Raw genomic sequence first — 27,774 nt, 5'->3', positions numbered from 1 at the left:
ACTGGAATAGAGGAATACCCTGAGAGATACTGGAAGTAATGGTAGAGGTTGAGAATTTCTTCTAGAAAAAAAAAAAGCTGGTACATCTAGGACCAAATTACAGAATGTAAGACTGGCAGCCTTAGCCAAGGATGCTGACTGGTGAAATATTATAAAGACAAATCGTTCTGGATATTGTTCAGTTTGCTAAGTGGAGCTCATGTGCTATTAGTTTGGCAAATGACTTTCTTCATTTCTTTGTGCACCGATTTTTCTAAAAAAACCCCACCATACTGATATCAGCCTTGCATTATGACTGCTCAGGACAAAACTGAATAAATTAATAGTAGTATTGTTATACGTATAGAATATATCCTCCAAACAGTTAAAGAGCAAATAACTTTAGATGCTTATAATTTTAAACTTCTTTTTTTAACGTGTCTTAGACCATTATTTAGAAGCGCAACCCAAGGTGCTAGAAAGCAAACTAGAAACTGAATGCTTCAGTGCTGCTCTTCAGTTTCTTCAGCTCTGCCCAGAGGAGGCCCCTTTCTTTTTGGCAGAGTGGTGACTTCACAAATTGTGTTGCCATTGACTGATGATTCATGTCGGTTCTTACTTGCTAGTGAGGTCTTGGTCAGCTCTCACACACTTCAGAGTCTTTCTTGTATACTTGGCAGAACAGCCAAGACAGCAGGATGGAAAAAAAAATATGTATATATATATGCCCTGGAATCAAGTCTTCTTCAGAGTTATTTTTATACCAGATCAGAACTGGAAGTTGTAGGAATGCATTGTACGACTTCCTGAAGCTTCTGTGGTTTTATTTCTAAGGTGCTGTGTGAATATATCATTGTAACTTAGCAGTGAGATGTTCAGAATGATAACACAGACTTGTGATAAAGCAAAATTAAGGTTTCTTCCTCAAATGAACTGCCAATGAGATCTTTGAAATCTCAAAAATACTTTGGTGTAAAACTTCAGACTTGTGGGTTCTGTTGTTTATTTCCTGTTGACCTTTGTAACCTTAAAATTATAAGTGAAAAAATATTTTTTGCCACTGTGATTCTAGGTCCACAATGCGATATTGTGTTTAGACTCATGAGTGTGTGTGCAAGATTTATTTGTGTGAAATACGTAGACCTAGCAGCTTTGTTGTGGCAAGAATGCTATGCTTTCAAAGTTGTTGTTTTTTGTTTTTTCTTTTTTCCTCTTGTAGAGCTCAAATCAACAGATGAGTTGTGAAAGAGAACAACCAAGGGTAAGTGCTATGATACGCAAAGCATTCTGTTTCTTTAAAACATAAGCAGAATCTAGTTTGTGCTATTAATGGGTGAATTACTTTGAGGAAAATGTTTAGCTCATTTGTTGCTTGTTGGTAAATACTGTACATGTCTCAATATAGAATAGTTCCAGTAGATAAAGGTTTTTTCTACCATAGTCTAGTGAGATTTGACAGTCAATATGTCTTTAGGGGAGCTCTGGATGCTCAGCGTGCTTTTCCTGTGTTCCATATGAAGATTTAGTAGCAGTAAAGATCACTGTTTCTCAGATTTTTCTCTACCAGATTATTTCAAACAAGATGATATTATCCTTTGGATTCTTTTTATAGTATGGGTTCTTTCAGAAAGAAATCAGTCCTGAGAATGTGAGGGAACTAGCAGGAAAGGTCCAAGCGTTCTAGTGTGCATATCGATTGTGTACAATCTGTAAATAAGATGGAGTTCCTGAACCCACGTCACTGACCTTTATTTTGTTTTCCCTTTCACTTTTGTTAAAGCAGCAATGTTTAAACAGGTTTTAGTTCCTGCTCCCTTTAAGTACTGCATGTGGTAAATATCTGTGCAGATGCTTTTTCATCACAAGTATTTCCTTGTTCTACTGCTTGATTCTGGTACTTAATAGACCACATTTGTTGATACCAGGGGATGGGTAATTTCTTGAATTCCTGTATGGAAGTAGAGAGGGAGAGGCAGGCCTGAAGGAAATGTGAGTTTTTATGCAAACAGAAGTATAACTGGAAATAGGAAAAGCAGTGACTTGTTTTTTTGTTTGGTTGGTTTTTTTTAACTTGTGCAGTGTTCTTAAACATTCATCCATTCATTAGCTTAACTTCATCAACTTATCTAGGTGCTTCAGTTGGTCTTCATATTTACGGTAGGATTTTTGGTGAGCAAGTTATGCAAGAATGATGCATCACATGTTGTCTTTGATTCTTCTCTTGCTGGTATGTGACTGCATTGCTATTGTACTGAAGCTGGAGTGACAAAGCTTTGTTTTACCAGCAGTAATGTCTCAACAGAGCAGCTGTCAAAGTTAAAATATTGCTATAGTAACTCAAAGACAGCCTTTTCAAGGGGCAGCAGTGCCATGAGAACAAAATTTTCATTTGGTTTTATTAAGTTTTCTCCTTTGAATAAAGAAAAAACATTGTTTCAAAATATAATGGGAGAAGGCCCCCAGCTCTTTGTTCAAGTAAATATTGTGTGATTTTTCTAAGTGGTGGGTAAAATGTGATGCAATAGAACTTTAATGTATCTTTCTATTCCAACATTACATGTTTACGTCTAACAATGAGCTCAGTACTTATGATGCCTTTGTATCATATCAAAATGTGACTTTTGATAATAACTTATGAAAAAAGCATCTCTGTAACCTACTAAGATTAGGTGTATCTCCTTTCACTACTGCTATGATGTTCTGGTTACACGAAATAGTTATCGGTTTAAACTCTGTTCCTAAGGCTGGCATGCAATGAAAGCAGTATGCAACCACCTAGAGCTGGAGCTCGTGCCTGTACTGCAAGAAGTACAGCCCCCAAGAAGTCCCCCACAGACAGCTATGGCAAGAGAATTACAGTGCTGACTGTGCCAGAGCTGTTCCTCTTCCCTGCTTGATCTTCAAATGCCCAAACCTTCACCAGTGCCCAGAATCTGTTCTAGTTTACAACAGCTCATATGCTGTGACACAGGTTCACACTAAGATTTCATAGCATCACCAGGTTGGAAGAGACCCACCGGATCATTGAGTCCAACCATTCCCATCAATCACTAAACCACGTCCCTCAGCACCTCGTCCACCTGTCCCTTAAACATCTCCAGGGAAGGTGACTCAACTACCTCCCTGGGCAGCCTTTCAATTTACTGTGTTTCAGTCTAGTTCGGTGCTGGCAGCTTTGACCCTCCTAAGTCCTGCTGTGAACAGCCCCCCCGCTGCCCATGTCTCCAGCTTCAACACTCTCAGAGCCTAACTTGACCATTATGGCACTTTTAGGCTGACTCCCTAACTGAGCAGAGCTGTTAAACGAATTCTTAATTGGCCGAGTTAGAGTTTTCAGGCCTGCAAGACTCTCTGTTGGAGTTTGTGACCTCCCATGAGTATGTGGCTACAAAGCAGTCTCTTCACAACAAAATATTGTTTCATCTCACCTGGAAAAATTAAAACATAACAAGAGAATAGGATTAAAGCAACAAAATGCCAACATCCATTTGTTAAACTGAGTTAAAACTAGATAATTCTTATATCATCTAATAATATAATAAAAAAACCCCATGTTTAGTCCTACCTTCTGTGCTAAGTCTAAGGTGACACTGTCTTTCAATTTCTTATTCTGATTCCCTAGCCATTGCTTAGGCTGCATATCCTAAAGAAGTTTCAGAAGAAAGGTGCTTTTAAGAAAGGTTTGTTTAAAGCATAATAGTGCAAATAGGAAGCTGGACTTTGTGTGGCTATGGAAAGAAGCCTTGTGATGATCATTTATTCAGACATTCCTCACCCCTTACCTGTTTCATTAGCTTTCAAATTCTGGACGCAAAGCAGAGACTCACTGTTCTAGGATAAAGCTTTGAGAGTAATGAAACTTTTAGTCATACTGGAGCCTCTGGCCATTATACGTTGTATTTACAACAAATGATAATTCTAATAATTAAGGATGTCTGTGTAGTTTTAACTCTTCTGCTCAGGTTTTGAAGAAGACAGGGACCACCAGTTGGTAACTTACTTTTCCAACCTGGTACAATTCTTACAAGGCATTAGTGTTCATTCCTGAATTATTTACATGAGAATTCATATAGAAAGCTATGGGAATTTTATCTCTAGCACAGGTGTTTGAGTGTGGTATTTATTGCTATTCAGATATGACACAAGCTCAATTTGATATATTTCCATATAATTTAAAAAACGAAAAATCGCAAAGCATTAGTGGCACTGTTTGAATTTACCTTTCCCTCAAAATATATTTTCATAACTGTGTGCTGCCCTGAGTATGTATTTTGTATTTCTGTAATTTTTTTGTGCTTTCTAATCTGGCTTCGCATAAATCACGTTGTACAAAAAACCTGAATCTCTTTAAAGGGAAATTGACTCATCAGTATTGCTCTCTCCAGCTCCACCCACACACTGCTCTTGGTCAGTATTTCCTTTAAAGAAAGTCCTCCTCATTCTGTTTTGTGTTCTCCAATCCTGATTTATAAATCCCTTCTTGGACAGATTTACCCTATCTTCTCTGACTCTCTCCTACTGCCACTTGCTGTTTTATGAGTTGCTGTGTGGAGCTTAATGTAAATGTCATTCAGATGCATTATAAATGATCTGTAAAGACACAGAACTCACAGCTTGCTCAAAAACATTTTAAAACAATTTTCTTCTCGTATTTGGATCTGAAAAACAGACTTTGAAACATCAATGATACAGGTTATTCAGGACTGTAAAGAAAATCAAGATGCCAGCCCTAGGCAGAACTAGGCTGTAGTACATAAAGCTATAAAAAACATAGTGATGGCCTCAGAAGTCTGCCTGCTGCTTCCTCTGAACCTCCCTTACTGTTTTGACTTTAACCTGAGATTTTAATTTTTTATAATAACCTAAGGACACTAGCTTATAGGCTAACCTAAACCTTGGCAAGCTTTACCCAACCTTCCTTTCAACTAAGAAATTATTATTTTGCATCATCAACTGAACATAATAAAGTGAACTTCTGTATCTGTATTTATATGCATGAGTTTTGCTACATAAGCTAATACTTTGGGTCCTTATGCAGCGACGCTTGATGAGCTTTCCAAGTTGGGCATAGAGCAGTTTTAAACTCTAATGTTCGGAGGGTTTATAGATGTTCCTGTGAATACCAATGAGGTCTAATGGTAAATGGTGTGATTAACTTCCTTGATCTGAAATTTTAAGTGACCTAGTTGTTGCTCCAATTAACAGCTTCTTTCACATGTACTTATTATCAGGATGCATTATATGCAGCCAGAGTTCTTTCTCTGGTCTGAAATATGGGAAGGACAGAGTCTTACCATCACATTGTATTTAATATCGACTTATATATTTTATAGTACTCTAATTTTCAAGGAGACAAAAAAGAGGTTTGCATTCAGTATCTTCTATTTGTCTTGTCTTTCATACAGTAAATGAAATAAGCTGTCATATGCAGCCAAAATGTATTAAAGTTATGCCAGGTGGAGGGAAAACAAAAGCAAGTGCATTTTTGTCCAGTGTAATTTCAAAGCAACTATAGTCCTGCAGTATTTACCTTTCTTTTTGGTTTTTAGTGCATTAATTCATCAGGCTGTAAAGTGCTTAGCTGTGTAGATGGAGGGGGTTGGAAACTTTTTAAAGAACATTTTTGGAGCTCCTTGTTGTATATTAGCTTCTCCAGTGGTAGTAATCCACTGATAAATTTTGTGTACAGTGTTCCTGTAATGCACGAGGGATGTAAATTATGGTTCAATGGCTGATGCTAAGTTTTTAATCAGTTTAACCTGCAGGGAGGGGTGGGGGAAATAACTGGAGAGAGGTAAGAGAATCAGAGTGAAAGTGATTTATGAAGTAGATGTTATTTTTGAGTATTTTGTGAAATACTTTGGTGTGATGATAGCATGTCAGAGCTCATGTGGTTGCTGGCCAAAGTAACTGGGTTTTGAATCTCTTCCTTTTCCCACACTGGAATGGGGAAAAGGAAAGATATATCGGCTTGTTTCGTGAATTGGTTATACCTTGTTACCAGAAAGCAATACGGTAGTTCATAGTGTTGCTGCAAAACTGGGCAGCTAGTTCTGACCATTAAAAATTTCACAGATATGCTCACTATGCTCATAGGTTCATTACAACAATTGACGGTATTTCTGTTTCATATGATATGGTACTTGTCTCTTCCTTTGGATTCTTAAGATCTCTTTGAGTACAATACCGAAAATGAAAAAGCGGCCTTCATCTCAAGGTCACTTTCTTACTCGATGGCCGTTGCCCTCCAAAAAGCACATAATTAATAGTTTTATTACCTTGATTTAGTGACTTCCTTTTTGTTGATTTTTTTCCTTACATGCTATAGATTACTTCATATGTTATCAGCTCATTTATCCCTGCCACTCCCCACCCCCCCCCCCCCCCCAAACTATGGCTTTCTGCAACTGTTTTCACCATTGTTAAAAATCATTTATATAGCACTGTAAATTACAGGCACTTTACAAGCCGAGAGTAAGATTCCACCTTTGCCCCAAGTAGTTTACGGTTCAGATACATCCTTGATTTCTTGTGTAGCTTTTTTACTTAACACAATGGCCTGGGAATTTCAAGGTAGATTGCGTTAATCTCCTGTTTTATTCCCACAATTTTTCATGATCAAATGATGGCAATCGCAACTGTATGCCTCCGTTTATATGATGTAGATACAAGTAATCATTTGTTAGCTACATAGCATGAAGGCATTGTAAGCACTGCTGCTTACTGATAGTTCTAGGCATTTTTGTATGTATGCATTTGCAAGTAAAAGCTGCAGATGCTGGAAAGAAAATTCAGACTTTTTGTCATTTAGCTATCACAACTCCATACAACTCCACTGCTAGGCTCTCAGATCAAGGATATCTTATACCTGGTCTACTGTCCTGCTTCCACTAAAATGCACCTTAAAAACCTAATTGTAGTTACCGTTTAACTTGAAAAATAATGAAAAAAACATTAAAAAAAATCTGATATTTGCCTGCAAAGTAGCAGCCCAAAATACAGTAAAGGAATGTTACTGTAATTACTTACTATTCTTCCTTTGCTTTTAAATTTAGAAAAACAAACGAACAAACAAACCAACAATCCTCAAACCTATAAATCTAGGAAAGATTATAAACTCACCAACTTAATTTGCTCTTGAAACGTCCAGGTCTTCGTTGCTGGCCATCTCCTGAGCCATATGCTCAGATGGAAATGTGGAGTTCACTATAGGATTGTGGGGGTTTCTTTCAGTTATGATGATCTTGTATCCAGAGCATCTATTTTACAGGGAGAGATGGGAAAATACTTTCAGTGTTCATCAGTGATTAAGATATAACAAAGTTTTTCTAAACTCATATGTATCCATGTTTTATAATCCTTTCACAAGTTTGCATTAGAGCAATCACTGTGTGCTGATAAAGCCGTGCAGTTCTTTCTGTTTTGAAAACAGTCAGCAATGCTTACTATGCAGTTTTCAGATCTAATCACTGCAAAAAAATAGTATTTTCCATGCTCTCTTCAGTACATTAGAATTATGATGCTTCTGACTGACCTGAAATAATTAAAAAAAGTTTTCTCGACAATTTCTTGGTTTGAGAAGAGTCTTGCACTAAATAAGACATAATGTATTAGGGTTACATTTAACTATCAGAAAGACTTTTACCATTGTAGAAGACTGTGACTTGTATGGTATAAATCATAAAATGGTATGGAAAACATTGGCTTGTGTTTGTATTCACAGAAGTTTTCTGATGAGTTTTAACTTTCTCTAATAAATGTGTGCTCCTTTTAAGATGGATAAGCAAAACCTATAAAAATCACCAAAAATAATCTATTTGACCTTAATGTAATGAACCCACTCCCGTCCGTTTCTTCTGAAAACTTAGACTTCAAGCTTATCTCTTTTTCCTTTTTTTTTTTTTTTTTCCATTTCCCACTTTACTCTTCAGGAAATCTAATTACCTATAATGGAAAGTTACTATATAGACCAGAAATTATTTATGTAGATGAAACCAGAGGTGGCAGGAAAGGGCCATAGTGTTCATGAATCAGTGAACAGCAGTCAGCTCAAAAGGCTGTTAAAAATCATTATAAATAAATTCTACTAAAATGCCCGTGTGATAAATTCTTCATTGCATTAGTTAGATCTTCACTACCTCCCAGCTACTGCTTTGCGCTCTTGATGGCACTGAACAGTGTTCTTCAGCAGCCACACACTTGAAGGACTTGGGAGAGAAAAATCAAAACATATGGAAAATTTTGGGAGAAGGGTGAGGTGAAAGTGAAGTGAAAACAAGTCTCTTTCTACAGCCTCCAGTAATTGTGGGGAATGAGAAAGTAGCTGTGACTGAAGGGCAATGAAAACAGAGGCATCTGAAAACCTTAAAATCAGTCAACAGAGTTCTTTTCAGAGTCTTGCAAACAAAACCTCAGTAAACTACCACAGTAACACAGCAATGTAGACTGAGATGCATTTAAAATATAACAATTAATGCTTGAAGTTGTAAAAGGGTAAGTTTCTCAATCTTATTAACACCTCTGTAATTACTTATTTCAAAAGTTGTATCAGTGATGTTTGCTGTAGTTAGTTAAGCAGCCACACACGGCTCTTATGCATACTCGTATTCAGAAGAGCAGAGATAGATGGTGCATATTGTCATGGGTGTTAAAGATCTCACCCAGATAGAGCCATGTTGCCAGCTGTGAGCAGAAAGCTGCTTTGTTAGTAATCAGTCTCCCAGAAGACCTTTCAGGAACCACCAGTTGGAATCATTATAAATACGAATGATCTGAAAAGAGAATTTAATTTCTATTCTGCACCCTCTTCGGGTTTTCCCAGAGCGTGTTGTTGGTGATTCTGAAGAATCAACGAATCGTGGAACAGCCCAGTTTGGAAGGGACGTTCATAGGTCATCTGGTCCAACCTTTAGAAAAGGCAAAAAAAGAAAATCTTATTTAAAAAAATGATATGCAACTTTAATCATACTACAATTAACGTGACAATATCACATGGAGACAACTCAGTTCAAACAAACAGTTTTTACATTATGACAAATCTGCAAAAGCAGATTTATGTTCCTGCATGTTTGAATTCCAATTCTAAATTCCAGGTGAATGCTTGGCATGTTCCTGCATTGTTTATTTTGCTCTTTTGCTGAAACTAAAGCACAATATTGATGCATTTCTCTGCCCTTCCAATAGTACTTTGTGTGAACCACGAGGTCAGTTCTGTGGCTCAGCCTTTAGCTAGTGTAGGTTAGTACTGGAGGCACAGGGAATACACGTTCATTCCTTTGCTGGGTGATGTAAAGAATATAAACAGTATTGGAATTTGTATCATAGAAATAGTCTTAAAAGATGCATTTTAGGCTAAGAAAAATTTAGCATATATTTAATTAGGTGTTCATGCTCTCCGACTTGAAAGTGTGAAAATCTGTGATCATGGAAGACCTTTATTCAGAACATTTAGCTAGTGTAAAGACTCGCTCGCTTTACAGAGAGCATCTGAGTGTAATGCTCAGAGGGCAACAATGCAAAATACCACCTCTGAGTGACCATATGGGCTTTTATGCAATCTGATGCTGTAGTTGAAGAGTCTCTCTGCCTGTAGAGAATTGCAATAATAAGCTCAATTCATTTACAATTTACTTGTTTGAAGTGCAGATCATAATGAAAAACAACACTTGCTAGTTAACAGTTTGCTCCGGATGTAATATGTACTTTGGATATGTTAACTAAATAGAAGTAGGTTCATGTCTCTGAATGTTCTTTTCAGCTTTCCATATTGGCACATGAAATTTCATATGTCAAAAAATCAAAGTATCTTTTGAATTGCTATAATACTGTTTATTTTCAGTGGTCGCTTTGCGAAGATACTGTGGTTTAGCAAGGTCTTACTCTGTGAAAAACAGTAAGAGACTGTGATGCCTTTGATCAGTCTTTTGCAATTTACTCTGTGTGAAGCCCAACTGAGACTAATGTAGTTCCAGAGAAAAGTGATAGTGATATTGTTACCTGAGGTTGTGGTCATAAGGAGGCTGCTCTTTTTTCTTATGTGCATAGTTTTCTTTGAAAACAAAAGCAGCAGATGTTTGCTTTGTCAGTTGCTGATACTCTCTTTTAGTCCTACTCAAAATATCAACAACCTAACCTTCTGTGCTTTTCAGAACTGTGGAGTTATCTCAGGCTGCATCAAAATGTTGCCACCACGTTAGTGATCTGTGTGTAATGAAAGATGGTGTTGTAAAGTGAAGAACAATCACTCCCTGTCATGCTTGTGGAGAATTTCCCTCCAAAGGAAAATAGTTTTCTCAATTTTCATGTGAAGTTAGAGTGAGCATCTTCACTCTATACTACCAGAGGAATCTACATTTTGATTTCGGAGTGTGCTTATATTTCCAGAACATCAGTGTTTTCAGAATAGGGTAATTTATTTCATTTCAGTGTTGGTACATGTACATTTGCTGCTGGAAATGGTTAACATTGTTTTTGTTTGGGTTTGGTTTTGTTTTTGTTTTTTTTTTTTGCTGGTAAAGTGGTGTCCAACTGATATGAACCATGAACCCTTTAGGAAAACAGAAAATACATAGATTCAGAGCACAAATTAAATAGTTAGTGTACAGTCAATTTAATAACTGAAAGAATGGACAACTAATGTAAGAAGTCAATACAGTGAGTATTTTGATTACAGACAAAAGAAAAGAACTATATGATAAGTGGACTTTATAATTGTGAGAATTTAACTCTGCTTAGCTGAAGAAATTTCTGATAGTACTAGAGAGCAATGGGGTGGACTAAGGTATGCACAGGTTTGCTTGTTTTTTGGGTAGTTTATTGGCCTTTTAGTGGCTGTGCAAGAGGGTGCAGGATCATAAGACTGACCTGTTCTGTAATGTTTGATGCATTCAAGTAAAAGTATTACAAATTTGACCTTCTGCTATAAGCTGTGTACTCCCAAAATTTTTAAGACTAGGAAAAAATCTTTCCTGCTATGGGGATGTTGGAAGGGGAGCATAATGACCGAGTTCTGGTAGCACTGTGAGGGTAGCAATGCATTTACCTGCAGAATGGATTTACAGCTTCTTAAGTATTCAATATTACGTAGACATGAATATTTCTTTATAGGTAGTTGCATTTAACTTCCTTTTAGAATTAGCCATTCTTCAAAAGCAGCAATGTCCTGTGTAAAGAAATTCTAAATCTAGACATGAGTCTTTGTACTTTTAACCATTTGGTGTGAACAAGAACAGACCTTGGATAACTGTGTGCGGACCCAGTCACGGGTGTGTTATATGTGACAGGAATATATACCATCTACCAGACTCCCAACAGGCTCTCTTCATCTCATTTTGTCTCTTGGTATGTTGTCTGGACTGATGGGGCTACATTTCCCAATACATGTGAAGTGAACTCAAATTAATTTGATATAATTTCTGATAATCAGCCAATTTGGGCATATGCGTACATATTGTGCATATTAAGAAAACACTAATGCAGCCTAAACTATTTTCTGACTACTGACTTGTCATTAATACGCTACTGGTTCCAGTAAATGCCAGGGGTTTCTGGAAAAAACACGGTCTGAGACCTATTAGAGGGGAATGTTCTGTGAGTCTCAAGGTAGAAGCCAAAAATAAGAAAGGGCTATGGAGAATATATGCAGACATAAAGATGATGGAGAGAGTCCTACAAGACACAAAATGAAAGGCAGGCAAAGATGCCCAAAGTGTTTTTGTGGTCTGGAAGGCAGCCAAAGAGGCATTGATTTATTGAAGTGCAGCATCACAGCTTTCTTTTCTCGGTGTGATGGTGCCATTAGAGCTCCTCGAGCAGGCTCTGATTTCCTTGAGAGTGAGGAATAGGGATTTCAAGCAAAACACCAAAAGAATATACCCTAGGAAGGAAGAAAAACAAACAAAAAAAAGTAGTCACTAGGCAGTTGTGCATATAGGGTTTTGCATTCCTCAGCTGTGATGTGGTATACAAAAACTAGGCAGTTTTGTTACGTGAGTTAACTTAGAGCTACTCATTCAGACTGGTAATATACTGGGAGTGACTGGCACCTGTAGTGTCCTCTTTTTTTCTGTCTCTGTAAGTATCTGAATTCTCTTATGTCAGTACTTTTCTCTTCTACATTTGTTCTCTGAACAACCATGTAGTTTGGCTTTGTACTTTTCAATTTTCCTTCCCTCTACAGTGCCTCCTGTGTCTGTTAGTTTATCAAGCCCTTTACATGCCTGGAGATGGGCGATACCTGCTTCATCAGTAGCTGTAGAGGCCTTTCTGATATTGTGAGAGGAACAGTGGAGATCCTGGGCAGCTTGATGGCAGGGCTAATTCTGGCTCCTTTCCCAAGAAGATAAGATTTCAGGTGGCAGAGGACCAGATTTTTAGCAGTTGTGTCGCAGCCTCAGAGGAGGGGCATGCTCTTAGCACATGCTGCCTGTTCTTATGCATCCACCTCACCAAGTCAAAACAGTGATATAGTTAAACCTCCGTTATGAGCCTGTTGTCATCTTGTTAAAAAACAAGTGGGACAAGGAGACAGAGCACAAATTTGTTTTGTCAGATATATAGTCAGAAATAACAACCGATAGGTTTGCTGTGATAAGTTCTATATGATGCCTTTGCTGAAAGGTAGGCTGTTTCATGATTTACTGAACTGTTATAAGTGATAAAACTGACCCATTTGTTATCGTCCACTGCATAAAGACTTCAGGATTTAAGGAGCCTGCACTAAATAACAAAGCAATTTATAAACTCATAAACTGAAAATTACAGAGAAGTAGTCCTTAAGTCATTGGTAATAGCAACCTTTTATCATATTAGTCATGATTATCAAATGTTAACCTCTACTCCCTTTTTAAAAACAAAATATTACCTTAGGAAAAATGGAATCGCGTAAAAATAAAGAAGTCATGGAGAGAATTTTGTGTTAATTTATTGGGCAAGTGAGACAAGCTTTGTTTTCTTTTTACCTGAGTGTCATCCCCCTAGCCTGCCATATCAGCTCCTTACATCAACTGATATGAAGGGATTTCTGCTTCTGCTAGCAGAAGTATGTTGTCTGATGTTAGCTGAAGAACAGTATTAGTTGGCTCTACTACTAGGTAGAAGGCCTTAATCCAAAGCAAATTTGAGTGCAGTGTCTTGAAAAGGAATCTTCGTATGTTTCAGTACACAGATGATAGTTAGCAATGGTAGGTTTGAGAGTAGCGTGTCCTAAGGAGAATATGATTGTATCCAACTGTGAAAAAGGAAATAGGCTGTACTGTATTTAAGAGAATGCAGCATGACTATGAGATTGTTAAGTCTTATCTGTGTTCCCTTGAATCAAAGATTTTATGGGCAGTAGAAAGATGATGTTGACCAAAGGTAAGCAAATATTTGCCAATGGACAATTTTTCTGATGGCATTAGTTTCATTTTCTGCTCAAGAGTATCCTAAATTATTTAATTAATTCATTCAGTCTTATTCAACCACTGTAAATTCTCAAGGAATAGCTGGATTGAGAGCTACTTGTTACTAGCTGGATATTTGATATCCATCTTGCTTTGTTCAAGTGTGAATGGTTACATGCTGGAACAGATTTGGGGGTTTATTATCTGCATAATCATAATCTCTAAAATCAATATGAAGACTTGCAAAACCACCCAGACATTATCTAGGAGAAAGAAAACTGAAGAAACACACTAGCATTTCAGGAAATTTATTTAAAACAATGTTTTCTAATAGCCAGTAAATTCTAATTCCACTGTGTTTGTGTCAGTTCAGTGGGAAAGGATTTTGTAAGCCTTTATTTGCCTTTCACAGACTTTATTCTAAATAATGTCAAATTCATCATCATCCAATAGTGGCATCCTCCCTGATTGGGACTGAAGCTGAAGCCCAGTTATGACAGCTTAAAAAACAGGAGAGAGTATGTGAGGTTTTCTTATAGCTGCCAAGTTTTCCCTGTCAGAACTATTGGCTGAATCTGTTCTCACTAAAAGCAGTGGAGAAGCAGCAAGAATACAGCACCCGTCATTGAAATTACAGACAAGGGATTGAGTTGTAACCAATCGAACAATGATCACTAATAATTTGACTTAATTATAGTCTTGTCAGGATGGAATTTTTTCACAGTGGGAGAAATAAGCAGCTTGCTTCATGACAGAAAAAACACAAATGAAGGGTGCATACAGGTCAAAGGGTCAGACCCCTTGCTTTTTTTTTCTTTTTTTTCCCCATTATCTTGCTATGCTAAGAAAAGGAAAAGTGAGTTTTGTAATTTCTGAAGGAAGCTATAAACCGTGTAAATCATATGCATGTGTCATGGAGTCTAGGAAGCCCCCATCTGTCTTCACCCTGCTTGTTACTCTTTGGACTATACACTGAACACAATTAATCGGCCAGTCAGAAATCCTGACTCAATGTTTTAAACTGTTATGTCTAATAACCAGAGTGTTGGCTGGTTGCTCCTTGGGCTTTCCTGGGACAATATTCTGGCTTCACTATACAGCAAATGGAGACAGAAACTAATTTCTTGCATCAAAAGAGACAGAAGTGCTAAAGTCATAGAAATTAATTGGAAATGGAGGAAAAAAAAAAAAGTATCTGTGGTCAAAATACACAGTAGTTTACAAACCAGCCAAACTATACATAAAGTTGCACTTGGATTGCTCTTCTACACTTGTGCCAAAATCCAAAAAGCCAAAGCCAAAAACCCAGTAACAACAACCACCTTAAAACTGCAGTGAATTAAGAGCAGATGAAGGGCTGTTTTGTTACCATACCTCCTAAACATCTGCAGTTTTTCATGTAGTAAATAGCCATGATAGATGAGGTTGCAAGATGTGGAAATTAACCACAAACACAAGTATTTCTTGCTGTCTAAATGTTTTAAATTACTTTTGGTACTGGGTGTAAATGGTGTGAGGTTTAGCGTTGCAGCTCAGGTAGTGTGTGCCTGGTGGATATCTTTTCTTGGTGGAGAAACCTAAGCATAAAGCAATGTCAGTATAATCATTACCACAACATTCCCTCCCTCCATTACTAAGCTTTTTTTTTTTTAAAAAAAAATACTATTAAACACCCCCCTCTGGTTTAAATTCTGAATACAGAGACTTTAGTTGAAAACATGGACTCATTAAAATCAATAGTAGTTTTGTCATTGCAATTGGTGACTCAGATATGTGATTTCAATATCCTTCCTTATGTTTATATTGCACCCAGCAAAATAAGGATTGTACTGTTTAGCACAGAGATTACTTTAATACTCTTGCCATTCCTAGGAATCTTACATACCCTGCAAGATAAGAAACTTAGTCTGCATTTTCTTATCTTCAATGCAGTAAGCAGCAATATTGATGCTATTTCCAATCTTCTGTGTCATTAATAAATATGCCAAGATATGACCATGAATTATGCCAATTCAATAAGATAATGGAACTCCTAGAATCTAGAGCTTGGGTTTTGGGGTTTTTTTTGTTTTGGTTTTTTTTTTAAACCTGAGTTGTTTAGGTGCCAATAAGAATGTGCTGATCATATATTTAACTAATTTTGATTAATTATTATTATACTATTTATTATTTCATTTTTGTTGCTCTCAAATATTTCTATCTCTCATTACTATCTCACCAATCTCTTGTGATTCCACACACAAATACTGGATGCTTTGATAGATTATAAGAGTTAAGGCTATGGTATGAGCTGGTATAGAAATGCCATTCTCTGAAGACAAAATACTTATCAGTGCCGCTATAGAAAAGCCTCATGATTGTCCTTGGTAGCATTAAAGGAAAAGGGCCTTAATTTCACAGTAAATAGCATATACTCATATTTGGAACAGAGTTTCTGATTGCCCGTTCTTTAAAAGAACAGCAAGATTGTAATTTAATTCAATAGCCTTTGACCTGAACCCAATGTCAGCTCTCTTGGGCCAGTCTCTGTTAAAATAATCATTTTCGGTACCTTCCATTTACTTTTCTTTGACACTGCTTCCAAATCCAGAACGTGTAAGAACTAACCTTAGCAAACAGACTTTGCTTTAAACTTTAGTCACAGATGTGCAAAAATAAGCGGTATACCTCTTTTCAATCATCTTTTTATCCACTTTTTTCTCTCTGTACAGAAACTAGAGATGATCTAATGAACAAAGTATTTAATAACTGTACTAAAAATAAAACACTTCAAATGAATGCGTTTGTGTAGCAGCATTAGAAACTGTTCCACTTGTTTGAAGGAATGAGATATGAAGAATTGATTGAGTAACCAATTTAATAATGAAGAGAATTTAGAACGCGGAAAGATTAGTTGAGAGCCTTGGGACACAATTCGCTGAAGTTTTATGGGCTGCCTATGCTCAAAAACATGGAAATTTTGATATAGAAGTGATTTATAGGCAATAGCTGTGCACAGCCTTTTATCATATTAATAAAATCTTTAACCAGTCTTTGAAAATTCTAAAACGTCAACTAAACTAAACGTTTAGTTCAGATGCACAGATCAGAAAGCACTGCTGGCTGGCAGATGTGCAGATACATTATCAGAAAATGTATTTTCAGCTTAACCACTATAATCTAATTCATTCTAACGTGGTATTTCAAGTTTATTATAGCATAATCGAATACAGAAGGCTACAGTGCACTATACAGTAGACAAAACGAGGTGGAAATGTACACCTTAAAGGCGACCAGGTTAGGCCTTATAGATTGCTGAATGTGGGTACTTAAATTGTCTGATGATTTAAACAACCAAAAACTGTAAACAAAAAGGCTGTTCTCCTCCTTTTGAAGACTACCTTTCTGAACTAAGTGGCTTTGCTTTATGAAATTGCAGTAAACTTATTTAAAATTATATTGTCCTTGCACATTACTGTAAAAGTTATCACTTTGGTACTCGGTACATTAAATATCTTCTGCTTCCAGTAAAACAGGCAACAACATCTTGGATGTAGTATTTAGTGGATCAAATTGTTTGTCTGTATAAACTTCTTCATATAAATCTTAGAATTAAGAGTCACATGAATTCATTGTCTTATTTTTCTTTGTTAAATCAGCTTTGAATTCTTAGTAGAACAGCTGTTATTTTTATATTGAATTCACCCCAGTGGCAGGTGTCTTCAAGACTCTTCTGTTTACCATTTGTTTAACGGTATGGATTTTAGTTTGCTCCCCCCAGTCCTGCTTTGCTCTTATGTTCCTTGTTATAGGCTGTTTCAGAAGGTGCCTATCCATTTGCCACCTGCCCTGGTGCAGTGAATGATTATGCAATTTAGTTAATGCATTTTAATTATTTAGGTGACATTTTACCTTGTATAGTTTGGCTGAATATGTAAATTGTCTGGAGTCCTTGGTTAAAAAGAATTACTATTTTTTGTCTGAAGAAGTGCACAGTCTGCGACCAAAGATAATGAATAAGTAATCAAACATAAAAATAAGACAAAAGTTCTGTTTAATCTCATTCCCATGGCCATTTTCTAAATAACTCCACTTTTTATTTATTCATTGATTTATAATCATTCTGTATATACTGTAGTAGTTGATGCACTTAGTAGACAGGCTGCTAGTAGTTTTCTACATCAATACTCAAAGCATATTGTGTTAAGGGTGTGATTTGCTGCCAGTTCACAAGGTCAGGGATGATTTTCAAGACCAATAATAGAGCTGAAAGAGTGAACAAGTTTTGCTCCTTTTACATTATAAAATTGTTTCTCAACTGAGGATGACGATGATCAATTCAGTAAATATATTGTGCATTACAGTGAGGCAGGATAAACGCGTTAAAAATCCTTCCTTGCAGCAAATGATAAAAGTCTAAGCTTCAATGAAAAAAACACCGAGCCCCTTGCATACTCATTTATTTGCATAAACTACTTTAAATTTAACAAAAAAGGAAAAAGATCGACAAGTCCGGTTCTTTTTATCAGCCTCTGTTAAACATACAGATGATAATTCTTTCTCATTTTGACTTTAAAATACTTATCGCAGCAAGGGGAAAAAAAAGCCTACCAAAAATTAGCACAAACGCTTTTACTATCGTCTGATTTACTGTTTGTATTTCCCTGTTCCTCATACTGGCAGTTATCTCCCAGCAGCACTAACAGCAGCAGCAATAACACCATGAAGTCAGTAGATGGCTGTAGAAAAGTATGTTGAACACTCTTGTGTTAGAGTAATAAGATTGGGAAAGGCCTTGACCTGCCTGGATGCGGCTTTTATCTGAAGTACGTTTAAAGAGATAAAGGAGAAGCAGGGTGCAGTACATGTTCCTTTCTTTTCTGTAGGAGCTTTGCTTTGAGTTTAAAAATTTCTCAAATGCAGGATTTGTGAACTGGGTCCTTTAGCAAGGAGAGAGGTAATGGCTTGAGTGCCACTGGAGTCACCTACTATTCCCTAAGGATTTTTTTTTTTTCCCCTCCCCTCAAGATGCCTTACAAATCCTCCTATAAATTTCTACGGAGGGGGCGTCTGTAGATCCCGTAATAACAATCAGGAAGTGGTATATTCCCATTTATTTATTTATTATTACTATTTTTTCTTTTTTTTTTTCCCCCCACATTCTCTCCAGTGTAGTTGGCTGCCTTCAGTACAAGGACCTGCTCATTAAATAGATACACCAAGAATTGTTACCTAAGCAAGCTTGACAGTAAAGAAAGGACAGACTGAGTTAGAGAGAAAAAGGGAAGAAAAAAGACAGCCTCAAGCAAGTCACTTCACACGCAGGAAGAGCCACTGAACGAATGCTATTCTCATAAACAAACCAAAAAAAAAAAAAAACCTTGTATAAGAAAAGAAGAAACTGTGAGGACTTGACAGAAAAAGGCAAGATTTTTCTACCCACTGTTTTCAGTTTTCCTTCCAGACATACTTGGTGAAGTAAGGAGACTTCTGTTTGCTGACAGAGCCCTTGATTTCTTTCAAGATGATGATGTATTTGTGGGTAGGTAGTGTCTCTCTCCATGTCAATCTTTTTTTTTTTTTAATTTGTTGACTTTGGGACTGTAGATTTTAGCCTATGACTGCGCCGTGTTTTCTAGTGTGTAAAGGTGTGCATGCTGCAGGAGAGCTTAGCAGAGCTGCTGTGCAGTACATGTGCTTGTGTTTCCAGTGGGAGTTTAAACAAACCGGTTCATTAACGTTAAGCTGCAATTTCTTTTCAGGGTTTGCAGGATGGGGCATAGTGCACTGCTTTCTTTTCGTTGCCTTAGAAAATGCTGTGATGGTATCTGTAAGATTCACTGTGTGGCTCAGTTCTAAAATGAGTGCTGCATCACTTGTGGCTGTTCAGAGTTTGCTTTCTTTGTAAGAAATGAAACAATCTTAATGTGATTAAAACTTCTAATTTATGTTACCTGACGTGGTTGTATTAGTTGTCACGGTCTGTCTCGGCTTTTGAAGTTTCTGGCAGTTAACAACGGCAGAAAAAGAAATAGATAAAATGTACGTATTCTTGTGATTTTTATGTTCAGCATTGTTCAGATTCCTTGCAGCAAAATCTACCCACCTTAAAAATAATGTTATGCTGTGGCACATCTGTTGTGAATTAGTGAAATTATTAACCTGTGAATTCATTCGGGCTTCAATATGAGACTGTTTTTTGAGTTTTCTTTGTCTTAAAAAAATACAGCAAACCACAAATAAATCAGTGAATGAATGTGCATACTTAAAAAGCATTTCTGTGTACTTCTTCAAAGCCTGCACGTCATCTGGGGAAATAGTTTAAACTAATCTCATTTGACAATCTGTTTATTTATTTAATTTAAATGTATGTAAAAATAGACAGTGTTGCAGCTAATCTGGGCCACCTCTGAAAAGCAAGCTGCGTATGAGAAATATAGTCTTATAGATATTATCGGTAAATCACTACTGCTCTTTTGAATGGCTTGTAGTTTGTGCTGTAAATCTCCCTTTATGGTTCCTTCTAATTTCTGTTGACTCTCCAATGTATTGTAGTAACTTTTGTCATCTGTGCAAAAGGCACTGTACGCAGACTTTTGAGTTTCTGATTTCAACTCTTGGACCTGTGCTGTCGTTTCATGAGCTCACCAATCACCAAGCCTCATGATTTTGTCTATTTCCCCCTCCTTTGCCCCATATTCTCTGGTACACTTCAATTTTCCCACGTATCTGTGTGTGTAACAGCAACCCCGATTGCTGATCATTTTTAACCGCTACTACGATTCTTCAGTGAAGCTGTATTTTTGCTAACACAAGGATTAATTTCATTCTATTTTTAGATTTATAAATAAGATCATTTAACTGCAGTAGTCTATTTTTCATTCAACACTTCTGTATTCTGCTGCTGTAGTTATCATCCAAAAAGAGAAACACTAAATATTTGAGGATAAAAGCTTTTTGTTCTAGCATGCGCGATTAGGTGAAAGGACACATATTATTCTATTTCTCAAAAGGTTTAAAAGCTAGGGACTCTTCCCCCCACTCCCAGCCCAGCCTATGAATCTCTGTTAATTTGAAAACTTTAAGAAATAATTTTTTTTTTTTTTTACAGGTAGCTATGGAGATTTCTGTTATCTCCAGTGTGTTGCATTTTGTTATTTATGAACTTTTGTGGTTATTTCTTTTGGATATATGAATATGATATAAGCAAAAACAAACAAACAAACTAATAATAAGAAGTTCCTGGTGATCCCACTTCCTGGTTTCCAAAATTTAAGTAATTAATATTTGACACTTGAAAGTCTATTCCTTTCATTTTTTATTGTGTCCTTTCTCCTTTCATTTTATGATGTCACATTTAGGGGGAGGAGGGCTGTGTTGTTTGTTTGTTTGGTTTTTTGTTTTGTTTTTTTAATTAGCAGAATTCATTAAACAGGAGATTGCCTGTCTCTCTTTTGGCACTGCTACATCTAAGTATTAAGCATTCTTCTCTTTTTTAAATTTACTTGCTTAGTCTTAATGACTTGAACAAAATCTCAAAATAAGATTAGTAGGAAGAAGGAAAGAATTAACTTATTTTTGTTGTTGTTATTGTAGAAGGCTACAATTACTTTCTGCTCATCTGAAAAAAAGATGAGTTCTATTCAAAGAAAACTTATTTTCTGAAATGATATGATTTTTAAACTGTGTCCATTAAGTGCATGTGTGTATGTATCTGCCTCAAAATGATGCAATGTATAAACAAGAGGCTTTTAACATATGCAGTTGCAATATATAAATGTTTTCTCCTGGCACTGCATCAATATTTCATATAATTATGTAAAAGCTTCTCAGCCATATTATTAAAATTTAAAGTGGCCAACTTGTGTGAAAATGAAGTCTTCCCTCTTTTTTTTTTTTTAAGATGCAAAGTAGATTTATTTATTATAGAAAGTATTTTTCATACTGTTCACTCTTTTATGTGGCAGGGCTGTTGTTCTGTTCCAAGTATAATGTAGAAATATTTTGCAATGTTTACAAAAAAGAAGAAAATTGCACTTTCTTCACATTTTATAATGTCTTACTGACTAGTATCCTGTAACAGTCTGGGTTTTTTTTTCATTTAAATTCTATTGCTGCTGATGCCAAGTTCCTTTTACAGCAAGCAAGCTGTGAATATATTCGGCTAAATAAATCAAAACATTCTGCAGGGTAGCAGTGTACAGCCTGGAATTCAGTCTGTTGAATGGAGCAAGCTTGGTTAGTCGTTGTCTTTAAATACTCATTTCAACATTTCAGGAAGTTAAGGAAGATTTTAGTACCTGTTAACCCTGTCAAGGGAAATCCATATTTTCGATAGTCCAAGCAATTTACTCATGCTTCTCATCCTCTAGAAAATTGAGACCTTTATTTGGTCTGGTACTTTTATGTACAGACACCTGCGCTGTAGGAATCAGAGTTCATCAATATCTGATTTCATATTGACTAATAAAATCTGAGGACTTCCAAGTATTACTGATTTAAGGACTACAGCCAAGTCCTGAAGTCAAAAGGACCTATATCCTCTCCAACTTTAAAGGACCCTTTTTTATCCTTATCCTTCTGCAGTATAATACACCTTTCTCTCCAACACAAAATTGTTGCAGTGATGATGCAAGGTGTTCTTGATCACTTCAGATGATCATCCACATTTTATAGTGCGACTCACCTCCCAAAAGAGGTTGTGATTTTTCTGAGAATGTAACAAGTAAGTAAAAACTTTTTCTGTTAGAGAGCTGTTAAGTTTATGACCTCTGCTTACCTTGGAAAGAGAAGCATAACTGTCAGTGGGTGATGTGACTGTTGATGGTTGAAAGTGAGACTGCTTAGAATCATGGAATCCGAACTTTTTGAAACATGCTTTTTCTGTACAGTATCCCCCCCCCCATTCTTTTTCATATTTTGAAAAATAAGCATAGTTTGTCCAATTGACAGGACAAGCAACTGCTTGTTTCCCAAGCAAAGTTTCATGATAGCTGTTTTCCATTTGGTAGTTCAGACCAGATTTTTTGAGGTATTGTAGACCTCATGTTCAACTTGCGTATTCCAAGTTAGAAGATGAGAGTTAAAAGTTATTGTGTTATCAAAAACTTAGTCATGTGCAATTACATATTGTTATAAAAAAACTGGAACAAAATAATCTGTAAATGCATATTAAAATATACGAGTTCTTGGTTTTCCATTATTTGTTATATGCTATGAAATGCTGAACCAAAATTACCCTAATATACCATAATGAAATCTTATAAATTCTATAGACATCTAATTAATGTATGTTTAGTCAGAGATCTACTTCGTTCCTATCAGTCTGCTGTTCTTTTTAATAGTGGGGAATAAGTTTTCAGAATTTTTTTATGCTGAGCGGAGATTTTCAGTAGAAACTTCAGAATAATACTTGATCAAATAAGACAGAAAGCATGTCTGCAAATGAAATTTGTTTCTGCAAAAACTCAAGTAGGCAGATACAGAGAAACAAATTGAAAAATTGATATGCAGTAGCAACAAGATAATTTCTTCTGGCAATAGAACATTGTTTTGACAACTCTGAAGAATAAAGCTTTTGGGTCCAACAGAGAACTGAGCGCTGTACTTGCCTGCACAAGGAAAACATAGCTCAAATGAACATATGGGGAGAAGACTGGAGGAACAGGTAGTAAAAGAAAGAAATTTAACCTGGATAAATACTTAGGAGCTTAAACTAAGCATTCCTGGGCTTTCGTCAGTAAGCATCTCCTGTTTACACACCTCTTAATGCATAACGGAGTCTGTGTTAGTCCTCCTATTAAAAGACAGATGGTATTTCATTCATCTGAACTCAGTCTTACTAATTCTTTAGGCACTACCCAATATACACGGGCGCAGAGAGTGCCTCCCTCCTGAATTAGGGATTTTTCAAACCTAGCCTCTGCCCTTTGCGTACTAAGTGCTACAGGACAAGTTTGTAACTGAAACAACCTAAAGAGTTCTTACCTAAATGAAATGAGAACCCTAAACAGCTGTGAAGATTACTAAAAAAGATAAAATAAAGAAACAAAATGTTAGGATTTTTAAAATTGGAGTAAGGATCTAGACTAGTGTTTGGTTGGTACAATTCTTCTCGTATTTTACGTATAACTTCGGTCACTATGTGTTTTCCAGCATTTATATTGTGTGCCTTAAAGGAGGTGCTTCTCTCTGAGATGAGATCTTCCAAATAACATTACAAACTAGGACAAAAATGTGTTGCTCACTGTGTTTAAAGAGCTACAGACAGCTGAGATACGGTATGAACTAAATAGAAAGACTACATTAGTATATTGAAAACATTTCCAGTAGAACACTTCAACAGTATAGATTTTGTTGCATGGAATTATTGAGAAATCGAAATATTTATATTATTTTAGTTAAGGGAAATCAAAGGCATTAGCTGAAAAGCTGTGGGTACCTTCAGAGTACAGTGCTTTCCACCGAGACCTTGAATAAAACATGTAGCTTCTTACTCTGTATCTGCCTGCCTGACCGCTGATGTTGAATAAATATGTACCTTTTATTATTAACACAGAAAAATACAAAATTATTTAATAATAGAGTATGCTGATATGAATGTTAAGGATCTTCAGGGGTATCTGACTCAATAAGCCTGAATAGTAAAGTATTTCAGTTTATAAATCTGCATCTCAATGGCTGAAATGAAGGGACTGATAGAGATGTTGAGTGAAAACAGGATTACAGTTAGTCAAAGTAGAACCTGAGACAGTTCTCAGTAGATTATCTTTTGGTATATGCACATATGTTGAATTAAAAATTGTATTTATGATAATTCATTTTGGAATGACAAGCTAAAAATCACAGTGGCATGCAAACCATAAAAAGATGCTGCAAAATCATCTTTTTTAGTATAAAGAAGATATACAAAATAGAAGAAAAATGTAATTTCAATTTAGAATATTTGACAGCTACATTTCTTCATCTAATACATTCAGTATTGAAGGGTTTGGGTTTTTACCCACTATGGTATTTTGTAAAACACTGTTCTTTTATTTATACATGGTTACAGTATGAACAGGACAAAATCAGTATTATACTCCATTATATCCATCAGGCAAATTGGTTTATAATGTTAATATAGGCACTTTTTAGGCACAGGCAGATACACACACTCACATACATGTAAGTGCAAATGTGTGATAGAATTAAGTAGGACTTTAACAATGTATATACTGTTTATTTCTTTCAGCAGAATTTGTGCTTTTTGTGTAAAGCTGTACAATAGACTGACTCTGTTCTTTTCTGAGGTTGCATTATATACTCTGTACACTTTAATTACCCAACCTATTTCACCCCCTTACTTTAGCAAGAAGTTACATTTGTCCAATTAACCTTATCTTCTTCTTGTCCCTCTTAATAGCATTGCTTTCCTTCACAGCCTTGAATGAACTGTGTGGATGTCTTTTTATCAGTCAAGGGATGTACATGTGAGAAGGGAATCAAACAAGGACTGCAAGTAATGTGGCCGTGTATGCAGGCTAGTCTTCTCCTATTGTCCTGCTATGATTATCTGTTAGTGAAAGTCCTTCCTAAATACCCTTTCTGTGACAATCTGTGGAGTTTGTGTGCTGCTATATCTGCAGTTGTAGAATCTCAGCTACTGTCTGAACGGTCTTAGTTGGTGAGTCAGAAGGATAAGCGAGTCCTGAAGACTTTTCTGGATGGTTTAAAAACCCTTGTCCATGTCTTGAGCTTAATTTCTCAAGTGGCTGCTTTTGGACATTTATTCCAGTGAAATGGCCCTGTCTGAGAAGCTGAACAAATCTGTGACAGTCCCAAAGCCAAGATTTTCCTTACAGTTTCTCACTTCTATTTGTAAATGTCATTAGACTTGATTTACCTGATATAACTAGTTGGTCTGTCTCACAGTATGTTTAATAATGAAACTCTAGGCATCAGTTCATGTCTTCATTAGATCTTGTTTTTCTTTTTCTGTCTTCATATTAGTTTCCTGTATCCTTTCTGTTCCTGGATTGACATCCCTTCTTTGCCAAAGAGATGAATCTGTGTTTAGGTACTTCTAGTAGCATAGTATGGAAATGCACCTGTTCGTACCACAATCAAAAGAACTCAAGTCCAACATCTCTGCAGAAGTGACCATTTTCCACATATGAATATAATGGACTATATATTCTTTCTCCTCCAGAATTATAATTGTGTCGTGAGTTAGAAGAAGCTGAGCTCCTCCCCATCAGCTCGCTCACTCCCTGCCTCAGTGGGATAGGGAGGGAGGAGACAATAGGAACAACAGGAGTGAGAAAGCTTTATGGGTCAGCGTAGAGACAGGGCGATGACTTACTGGCTGCTAGTACAGAAAAAATACACTTCCCTTGCGGGAAATGAAATTATTTATCGCCAATTATAATTTCTGCTTGCTCCACCATGGAGTGCTTCTTCCTCGGACTTTAGCATTTCCTCTGCTGTCTCTCTTTTTGTTTCCTCCTTCTCTCTCCAGTATTTCTGTCCTTTCTTTACACGTATTTTCACAGCTGCATCACCAAACTGGCTGATGGGGTCGGCTGTGGTCTCTGGTGGGTCCACTGCCAAGCCATCTGGATGGAACCAGCTGTGTCTGGCAGGGGGCAGCCCTGGTCCCACTCCTTCAGAGGCCACCCGGGCAGTCTCCTGACTGCCAACACCTTGCTGCCTACACCCAGTACAGATTTCAAGCCAGCTAAACGTGTTAGGCTGAGTCTGATCATTAACATCTCAAATTTTCTTCAGGGATTGTTCTGTGTTTGTCTTTGTTGGCTGTATTAGGCTTTCAGATGATAAGTAGAGTTTTGTAAATTTAATTTTTTTGGTGTATATATATAATACAGTGAAGTACTCCTTTAACAGAGGAAGCGCTGATATATATTTGAATTTTACTTTTCAGTTAGCTTCTCCTCAAATATAATTACAGGAATTCCAGGAAGAATAAAATGTGACAACGTATTTATGAATCACGAGATTTAACAGAGACCAAAGTAGATCTTATTATTGATGTGCTTGCCGCTTCATTAAATTCCCCTTAAGGTTTGCAGCATGGATATGGATCATTTGCAATAATAATTATGCAGTGATCGATTGATTGTGTCTGACATTGTACTTGTCACCTTGAAATGCAAAACCCATATATTTTCAACTGTGTGAACATTTTTCTTTAATGTTAGGCACCAGCATGTAATGGTTTATTTTATAGAGGAATGCATTTTATAAAGTTGGGAACTTAGCATTAACCTTTACTTAAGTGAGTATCGCTTCTCATTTTACAAAAGTGAAAACTGCCCAACCAGCAATGTTTTGAAATTAGAAAACGTGTTCTAATTTCCCACAGATTCTTCAAATTAGGATGTATGTATTTCATTTGATTGATGCACATGTATTATGCATATTTTCAATAGGTTTGTGTTTGAGATACAGTGCCATGAGCATATTTGATAATATCTGAAGCTTGAGATCTCTGCTTTTAAAACTGATGTGTGTTCTTTGGAAGGTGTGTCTCTGTCTCTCACCAAGACTTTGATTCATGGCACTATTAGTTAATTGGAAAATTAGTATAAAATGCATTAACTTTAGTCATTCTTTGAGTTAAATACTGTACATTGTACTGTGCATGTTTTGAGTGGCGTAATCATCATGGCAGGCCCTGTTCTGTTATTCATAAAAACCTCAGTTCCTTATGCTGTACACAAAGTGGTTGGATGCTTATCTTAGGTGTATATATTTACAGCATTTGGATTCTCCTATTAGAATCATATCAGAACTAGATATACCCAGAAAAGTGTCTCACACAGCAGTGATATAAGCATGTATTATCAAAAAGAGGTGTTATGTCAGAAGAGGCATTGGTAAACTCTGGTCTGGCAAGGTATGTGATGACTCTATGGGCAAAACCAGAATAATATTAATAGGATGCAATTTTCATTTGTATATTTGATAATTCCTCCTGATGGTTAGGAAGAGTAGAAGAATTTACTCTCAAACAAGAGAAGAAAGCTGGTCTAACATGAAAATAAATTTACAAACACTATAGAAAAAAATGTTGGAAACAAATGAGGAGTGTATCATTAAGATCCATAAAGGCTAGGAAGATAATTTAATAATACAGACCTAGCTGGGGTAATATGAAACCTTTAATGCTATCCCTCACGTGCACATAAGGAATCCTGTGGTATTATGTGGTGATGTGTTTTATTGGTGCTTTTAGAAGTTCTGCATGCACATCTGTTACTTATTATTTATTATTAATTCATGTTTAGCTTTGTTACTCTCTATTTAGAAGGTTATCATATGCTGTTGATGCAACACTACACAGTTCAACCTAAGAAAACAATCCCATTTTAAGCTAATATATGGCTATTCACTGCACGTGAACAAATTCTTAGTTTAAATTGGTTTATAAAAA

At 36.4% G+C, this 27,774-nt stretch overlaps 1 protein-coding gene across 8 annotated transcripts in view; it reads left to right on the top strand.

Annotated features, from left to right (window-relative positions):
• RBFOX1 (RNA binding fox-1 homolog 1) overlaps positions 1-27,774 on the top strand; it is an 862,353-nt gene that overhangs the window by 509,929 nt on the left and 324,650 nt on the right. Inside the window, exon 4 of one of the 8 annotated variants that reach the window (XM_069870214.1) lies at positions 1,199-1,240. The exons of 3 other annotated variants lie outside the window; for them this stretch is intronic. In XM_069870214.1, the coding sequence (XP_069726315.1) occupies positions 1,214-1,240 (27 nt within the window). In that variant the 5' untranslated portion in view covers positions 1,199-1,213. Of the gene's footprint in view, positions 1-1,198; positions 1,241-18,618; positions 18,883-27,774 lie in introns of those variants that run through there. 4 more of the 8 variants (XM_069870181.1, XM_069870183.1, XM_069870203.1 and 1 more) reach the window with 4 other exon arrangements.

Source organism: Phaenicophaeus curvirostris, chromosome 16 (genome assembly GCF_032191515.1).
Source record: "Phaenicophaeus curvirostris isolate KB17595 chromosome 16, BPBGC_Pcur_1.0, whole genome shotgun sequence".
NCBI classification, from domain to species: Eukaryota; Metazoa; Chordata; class Aves; order Cuculiformes; family Cuculidae; genus Phaenicophaeus; species Phaenicophaeus curvirostris.
Note: the sequence above shows the minus strand (reverse complement) of the source record. Positions and strands in the feature narration are given on the sequence as shown.